Below are 8,040 nucleotides of genomic sequence, written 5' to 3' on the forward strand. Positions count from 1 at the left end.
CCCAGATGTTGTTTCACAATGGGCCATCAGCATCTCTCTCCATCATCCTGAGCAGTCCATTAACGCAATCCATCCCAGAAACTTTCATTAAAAATATCCCAGAAACAACTTCACTTCCACCAGTAACTTTCCCCCTTCAAGATTCTTCTCCTACCAATATGGCCATACCAAGCACATACATCCCCACTCACTCCCTTCATAATCCTTGATCATCCTTCCTGCCGCCATAGATGTCAACTGCTACCTCGTTCTCAACTACCAACAAAATCCCCTCACTGATTTCTTGCCGGGACAAGGTCATCAACTTCGTCTCTTGCACCCGGATCTAGAAATGCGCCAAGAAAGATCCCTTGCCACAAATCTATATGTAGTGACTCGATTATAGCCTAAATCTAGTCCCTGCTAACCTTATCAGTGCATGCACTCCACAGACTGGTCTATATGGTTTCTCAGATGGCTTGAAGGCTATGTCGCCGAGCTCGAATGCCATCCCGCCGCCCAGCAAGACCAAGCTCAGCAGCCTTTGGTAGGTGCACATCAAGCTGCACCTTCGAACTGCTTCACCTCTCCAATCTCCTGATTTGCAATGGAGAAGTTGAGGAACTCTCTTCATCTCTACTAACCAGAGAGCTATTTTTCTATTCCATGAACTAGATTAAAGCAAACGTTACGAGCCTAAAATGATTATAATTAATTTGCAAATTACAAATCTATTGTATACATTTACAAAAATTACATACAAACAAAATTATGGTACATTGCAAATTTTTATACATGCTACAGTAAATTCGTACAGTAGTTGCTATAGTAATACTGACATCTATTCTTCGCTTTACCCACGCATTTCACTGTACCTTCTTGACATCCTTGAGGATGTTAGCGGATCGGCTTCCCCCCTCTGCTCCTCCACCCGCCGCCACCCTCTCCTCCTCCTTCCTGCCGCCACCCTCTCCTCCGGCCAGATCGCCCTGTCGCTCCGTCTCGATTCCTTTCCTCTGCCAAGGTAGACCCGTTTCGGTCCCTCTCCTCCGCCCAGATCGCCCCATCCCGGTCCATCTCCTTCGCCGAGGACGACATCCCTCTCCTCCGGCAAGGTCGCCGCCGGTAAGGCTTCTCCTCTGACTCTCCTTCCACTACCTTCTATTGCATCTCGCAACCCTAACCAGTTCACTCGATCGACAGCAGGTCCTCGTCCTCGTCAATCCCTTCTCATCCACTGCAATCTTTTGCCGGATCCGTCCACCCTTCGCCGCCTCTACTGCAGATCGATCCTGTGGCACCGCCCTGCAGATCCCGACCTCCAAGCCAAGACCTAGTTCCACCTTCGGCACCTTGCAAGGTATAAGCCCCGTCCATGGATTGGCTTCTTAATTAAAGAAGATCTTGGATACATTAACAACTAGTACTAGCTGCTGATGCACTTGATTGAAAAGTGGCTCCATTGGCTGCTTAATTTCTGCATATGCATGATTGACACCATTGTACCATAATAAGGCTGTCATAATTCTAAGGATCATCTCAAGTTTCAGTACTAGTAGAAACTTGAACCTGAGCATACAGCTTCATGCCAGCTAGACTCATGTTTTCACAGTAATCATCCAGGTAGGTAATTCCTTGGTAAGTACTACCGGTCATTAGATTCCACCTGTGGTCTAAAACTAAATGAATACGCCAGCCAGAACCACCAGCATGACTTTCAGGATTTCCCAAGTTAAGCCGCTAGCCAACTGAACCATATTTTGAATGGTTATTTTTTGACAGTAAACCGTAGGGGAGGCCCCCAAAAGTGTATAATTTTTGCAAAGGGTAACTATGGCCAGATTGTCATAAAGAATTAAGCAAATGCTGACGTTTTGTCTGTATCTTCATCAGCCATTCAGCCCACAAGAATGGCAGGCTGCTCAAAGATTGTAACAAAATTCTAAACTTAGAATAGAAGAGTAAATTTGTAATGGCGAAAACACAGAGTGCGCATTCAACACATACAACATTAAGTATATACAAATTTGGGAAATAGCCTCCAGATTTGTACTTAGGTATGGATCAGAACCGCCAAACCTAATCGTAGTCTATGCAGCACCTTGCCTCCTTCATGATCAACAAAAGAATCTGCATATGTACAGGATCTGCATATGTATCATCACTAGTGATACAAAGGTGTTTTGTATTATGAGAGTCCAGGAAGATTAAGATTGGCCCCCCTTGTCATAGCTTTTTGTTCTTGTTGTTGTTGCTTAATTCCTCTTCAATTTATGTTCTTACTTCTTTTATTTTTCAGAAATCCTGAAAGCATTCTGCAAGTGTGTAAACTAGATTTCTACCAATCTTCTTAAATCATTCTCATTTCCTAAATCTCCTTGAAAAGATGCTATGGTCTCAGAAAGTGCTTGACGAACGGCTCTAACGATAAAATCCTGCACACAAATAAAGCGAAGCAATTAAAACACGGCAGCTAGCTAATAGTATGCATGTCAGACCGAATAATTCAATGCTCTTAAAAATCGTTATATAATGAGAAATATATCCATTTTCTAGCATTATTAGTAAGAAATTGCAATAAATATTAGGATGTAATAACTAGAATACTCATCGATATTTACCTGGGTATGATCTGAGGAATGCTGCCTTTTAGTATGGCAACTCCTGGTGGGAATTGCATCAGCAAAAGAAGATTTATCTCTGTCTAGATTCAGGTTCTCCCACCCCCTGCATTCCTTCCTTAAGTTAAGAATTGTAAGAAGAAATTGCACAATTTCATACTCCTCTAACAAGGAATCCTTAATTGCTCCTGAAATAGAGGTGCATGCATCGGATAATAATATATAATGACAAGTGAAACCCTAAACTTCGTAGGAGTCTTTACCTGTCAAAACTAGCCTGGGACAAGATTCGTCATACCAAATATAGGATATAGAACACCAGGAGTGTCTAACACATATATATTTGGATGACTAGCAACCTGAAAACTAGAAACTTCCTGTTGTTAAGATTTAGGGGCTGTTTGGTTCTAGGACTAGCATTGCCACACCTTGCCACACATTTTTGCCAAGCTTGCCTAAGGTTAGTTCATCAAAATGAGAGCCACAAGTTGGCAAGCCTAAGGGAATCTTGCCACACTTTTTGTGTGTATGCCATGTGGGGTCCAAGTGTGGCTTGCCTAAGGTGTGGCATGAACCAAACACTCACCTAAGTTGGTCAAACTTGCCTAACCTTAGTTGTGGCAATCTTTGGCTAAGTTAGTCACAAACCAAACAGCCCCTAAATGACACATTACAATCATATAAATAGTTCCCGAGCCATGGGATATTGATGGTAGCAGACACAGGAAGGTTATAGGTCACCAATCTTATCTGTGCTAGTAGGCTAAAAAGGACAAACTACGCTCGCCAAAGATACTAGCAATGAACTTATTTTTTGCTTAATTCTTGAAGCATAACTGACAAATGATAATGTTAGCTTCTCAATTAACCATGGATTGTGAGTCGCGCGACTAGTCGTCGACTAGTCGATGAGTCGCAAAAAAATGTTGACTCAACTTAGTGTCGACTCATGAATTGTTTTGCGGAAAACATGACTGCAGGCTCGACCTTTTCAGAGTCGCTACCCCAGAACGACTCATCCGAGTCGCGACTCGAAAACCATGCAATTAACCCATTGCCTCATGTTTTCCGCAAAACAAAACAAAAAACTATTGCCTTATTATGTTATTAGGTAGTTCTGCAGTAATATACAAATAAATTTGACATATGCAGTTGACCCAACAAACAACACTAACATGGAGTTTGTGTAAATTCAACCGTAATACAACATATGAGACTTAGGTTTATGTGACTGTGTGAGCCATGAGGCGTCTGGCCTCGGGCTCTTGCACGCCCTTGTACTTTTTGCCTCTCACGCTTCATGTTGTGTGCTGATTAAGGCCCTAATTGGAATAAATAAATTTGTAGAAATTTTGTAGGATTGAATTTATATAGGGAAAATTCCAACAGTTCAGTTTGGAACGAAGAAATGGCTCCCCAAGATTTATGTGATGGAATGAGGAGCAACCCATATGAATTCTGAAGGAAAAAAACATGTGGTTTTATCTCGTTTTTTTTCCTTATGTCTAGAATTTCCACATTTATCCTGTGCAGTATCCAAACGAAAGTTTTGGAGTACTACTTTGTATTTGATTGGATTCATGTAAGGTCTTTTTTTTCCGAAAAGGATCCAGATAAATTCATGCTACATGACATCTCTATTTCTTCAGTTTTTCTTTTCTTGCGTTTTTTAGTTCACACGTTCCAATCAGGACATAACTTTAAGTGAAATGGTAGCAATAATACATGGCGAGTTAAAGACATGACTACTTTGGAAGCGATGAAGTATGAAAAATTGCGGAAATAGGAGATAATGTGTGGTACACAACTGGGGTTGATCGTTGATTGGAATCCCCCAAAAGCAGGTATAGAGTGATCCAATGCCGCTAGTTCTTTTGATGTTTGCTTTAGATCAGAGTTTAATATTGTTTAATGTACAAAATATTTCATTTCTGTCTTCATAGTTGCTGAAGTTCAAATTAGGCAATGGATCTGGACACAGAGAATCGTCTAGCTTCATTACTCCTTGAAGAAGCACGGAGATTACAGTCAGAGGCTGACAGGGAAGGTGTTCATGCATATCTGCAAAAGCCCAATGTTAGGCATCGCCCAAACTCCCGGTTCCTCACAGCCACAGTTCGTGGAGTTCAACAAGGTTAGCATCATGTTTCTTTTACATTATCCTTGCCTCCTTGTGTTGATTACCTGATCAAAGCAGCTGTAATCATGCTTTTTACTGAAGAAATGTTTTTTTATGTCCTTGAAACCTTCTCATTAGGAGAATACACCCAAAACTAATCACAACAATTGAAGGCAGTTACAAATTTGCAATCATGTAGGCACCACTTTAAATTGCTTCCTCTAACTCGGGGTGGTTAACTAAATAAGCATTAATGACTACTTTATAAGTATTTTTGAACAGGAAGTGTAAATCTGTGCGCGAGCACAGATGCTCGGCTTATCTCGCACGTTGTTTCTCTCCTAGATTCGTGAAGTTTCTGGTACTGTACCTTGTATAAAGATCGGTATTTATTTCCTCCTTCACTGTTGATCTGGCCCACACTGGTCGCTGAGTTATTGTGCTGGATACCCACAGATGTCTTCTGGCCCAGACGTCGTTTCACGGTGGGCCATCTGCACCTTTCTCCACCATTCTGAGCAGTCCCATTAACCCAATCCATCCCAGAGACTTCCATAAAAAATATCCCAGAAACAACTTCACTTCCACCAGCAACTTTCCCCTTCAAGATTCTTCTCCTACCTATATGGCCATACCAAGCACCCCCCCCCCCCCCCCCCCCCAACTCACTCCCTTCCTAATCCTCGATCGTCCTCCCTGCCGCCGCAGATGTCAACTGCTGCCTCGTCCTCAGCTACCAACAAAATCCTCCCGCTGATTTCTTGCCGGGGCAAGGTCATCAACTTCGTCTCACACCCGGATCTACAAGTGCGTGAAGAAAGATCCCTTGCCACAAATCTATATGTAATGACTTGATTATAGCCTAAATCTTATCCCTGCTAACCTTATCAGTACATGCACTCCACAGACTGGTCTGTGTGGTTTTTCAGATGGCCTGAAGGCTACGTCGCCTAGCTCGAATGCCATCCTGTCGCCCAGCAAGATCAAGCTCAGCAGCCTCCGGTAGGTGCACATCAAGCTGCACCTTCGAACTGCTTCGCCTCTCCAATCTCCTGGTTCGCAATGAGGAACTCTCTCCATCCCTACTAACCAGAAAGCTGTTTTTCTGTTCCATGAACTAGATTAAAGCAAACGTTACGAGCCGTGGCTCACCAGCAGTCTCCAACGGAAGTAACAATGACTCGCACGCCCCATGGACGTCTGCCGTTTTCCTGCCCCACAGAACATGACACCAGCATACGTATGCCAAACAAAAGCACATTTAATACCGCTCAGTATTTCCCAGGTAAAAGAACTGGAGCAGATTGCGAGACAACATTCAGCGGCGCAGATATAGTGACCATATGTGCTCGGAGTAGAAACCCCACGTCCCTTTTTGAACTCATATTGCTCATTATATCGTGAAATCGAATCATTTAACTTTGTCATGCGATTTTATTATTAAATTGACGATTGTTCCCCCTTCAGCAAACCGTGTTGTGGAGGTTGATGAAATGTGGCGTGCCAGGGAGAAGGAACTTGAACTTGAGTCTAAGCTGAAAAGAAGAAATAAAGAGCGTGGTGACTCTAGAGGGGAGAAACGCAAAGGTGACTCGAGAAATATGAGTTCCAGCTCAAAGATTGAAGAAGGGACTGCTTATAATAGTTCTTACTCAGACCAGGATGATGGTCTAGGGGATGATGAAGTTGAAAAGTTTCTGCATTCAAGGTTAGTTTAAATGTCTACTAGTTTCTTCATAGAAGAAGCGGGCAATATATTGATTGACACCTGCCAGATAACTAAGAATTTCTCTGCTTATGTCAAACTATTGATGCAAATTATCTACAGTATTGTAGTCGTAGTATCACATTATTCTGTTGAGATTGCCATATTATCCTATTAGGTGATGTTTTTCAAGGGGAGTGTTATGTTTAACTTGCGCACATTTGCATCTGTTACATATTTTCAGTTTTGTTGACAAAATATGTAATTTGGTGCTATGTTAGGGTAAAGCGAGGAAGAGGTGCCGTTGGCTCTAGGATGGATGAACCTGGTCCATACCTAAAGGATTCATCGCATTGTCGAGACAAAGAACCTAGCCCGGATATACGTTTGGAAGAAAAATGGGAACGCCGAGTGCAAGGTCCGGAGAGGCCACTGTTTTTGAGATCCAAGTCTCTTGATGATTGTTGGCATGGGGAAACATTGGATGATAATAAGCCATCTAGCTCTTCTGAAGCACACAGGAAGAAGGAAAATAAAAAGGAGAGGAGATCGGAGAAAAAAGAGAGAAAAGACAAGAAGAAGGCCAAGCATCGCCACCGCCACCACCATCACAAAAGCCGAAGAAGGGAGTGATGTGCCCCATTACTGAACTACAATTTGTACACAAGAAAGAAAGGGTTCTGTTACTGAAAGATGCTGCTACATGCTGCTATTACTTGTTCGTTGGGAACCTGTGTTGTAACTAAAACTCCGCCAGCGCGCACAAGGGGATGCGGTTGGCACTGTGCCCCGTGTTTAAACATGTTATGTGTTGCTCGAGTTGAACTTCCTTTGCCTATAACATGATTGGCATCTGATGAGAGTGATCGCTTTCGCTTCTGTGACATGATCGAAGGTCCACATCTGCAGCGAGCTAGTACTGAACCATGAATATCTGTTGGTTATCCAGCGGCGCCAACAGGCACGCACTCCTGGCCTACTCCATGTCTCCATCGTGTCGCGTCAATGAATCTACCTGCGCTGAGCCTCCTACTGCATCGATTCTATACTTCATTGACATGCATGCATGAATCTATCTGTGCTGTGTTGAGTCACCTATCGTAATCGCCTGCCTGCAGCGCGCCTTTGCTGAGGAGCCTCTGTGTCTCAGGCTGGCCTTACATCATCACGGCGATCATCAGGAAGCTTCCTCTGCTGGAGCGCTTCGTTGCTGTGGAGCGGCGATTTCTAGGAAGAGCTGCTCCTCGACCACTGCCCACGCCTCCAGATGCTTGATGTCAGCCGTTGTTGGCCCATGTTTTGTGTCTCGAAAGCGTCCATTAGCATGAGGAGGATACAGAGCTGCACCATCAAAGACATGCGGCTGCCGGGGAATAGTCCATTGCCCCCAGAGACAGAGCTTGACTTGCTCATGTAGTGGTGACACTATACCTACCTCTCTCTCTCCCTCCCTCTCCCTCTCTCCCTCCCTCTCCCTCTCTCTCTCTCCCTCTCTCTCTCTCCCTCCCCCCCCTCCCCCTCTCCCCCTCCCTCCCTCCCTCTCTCTCTCTCCGTTTAAAGGAAGATTCCTTTAAGAAAACAGGCCTTGTGGTACCCAATATTTCAAGGGTAAAAAC

The 8,040-nt window shown here is 43.7% G+C and overlaps 1 protein-coding gene across 7 annotated transcripts; it reads left to right on the plus strand.

Moving 5' to 3' along the window:
- Positions 1 to 848: 848 nt before the first annotated feature.
- On the plus strand, positions 849 to 7,286 carry LOC123103737 (nucleolar protein 58). Of its 7 annotated transcripts, none has more exons than XM_044525412.1 (6): positions 849 to 1,104; positions 1,183 to 1,339; positions 4,274 to 4,444; positions 4,544 to 4,734; positions 6,187 to 6,427; positions 6,706 to 7,286. In XM_044525412.1, exons 4-6 carry the CDS (start codon positions 4,566 to 4,568, stop codon positions 7,055 to 7,057), a joined length of 762 nt encoding a protein of 253 aa, XP_044381347.1. In that variant the 5' UTR covers positions 849 to 1,104; positions 1,183 to 1,339; positions 4,274 to 4,444; positions 4,544 to 4,565; the 3' UTR covers positions 7,058 to 7,286. The 7 variants fall into 7 exon arrangements, with proteins under 7 accessions (XP_044381347.1, XP_044381343.1, XP_044381344.1 ...); XM_044525408.1 differs by having other exon boundaries at positions 4,317 to 4,444; XM_044525406.1 differs by lacking the exons at positions 849 to 1,104; positions 1,183 to 1,339; positions 4,274 to 4,444 and adding exons at positions 5,002 to 5,526; positions 5,627 to 5,721; positions 5,841 to 6,004.
- The last annotated feature ends 754 nt before the right edge of the window (positions 7,287 to 8,040 follow it).

The sequence above is a fragment of the Triticum aestivum genome, chromosome 5A, assembly GCF_018294505.1.
Source record: "Triticum aestivum cultivar Chinese Spring chromosome 5A, IWGSC CS RefSeq v2.1, whole genome shotgun sequence".
Classification (NCBI taxonomy): Eukaryota; Viridiplantae; Streptophyta; class Magnoliopsida; order Poales; family Poaceae; genus Triticum; species Triticum aestivum.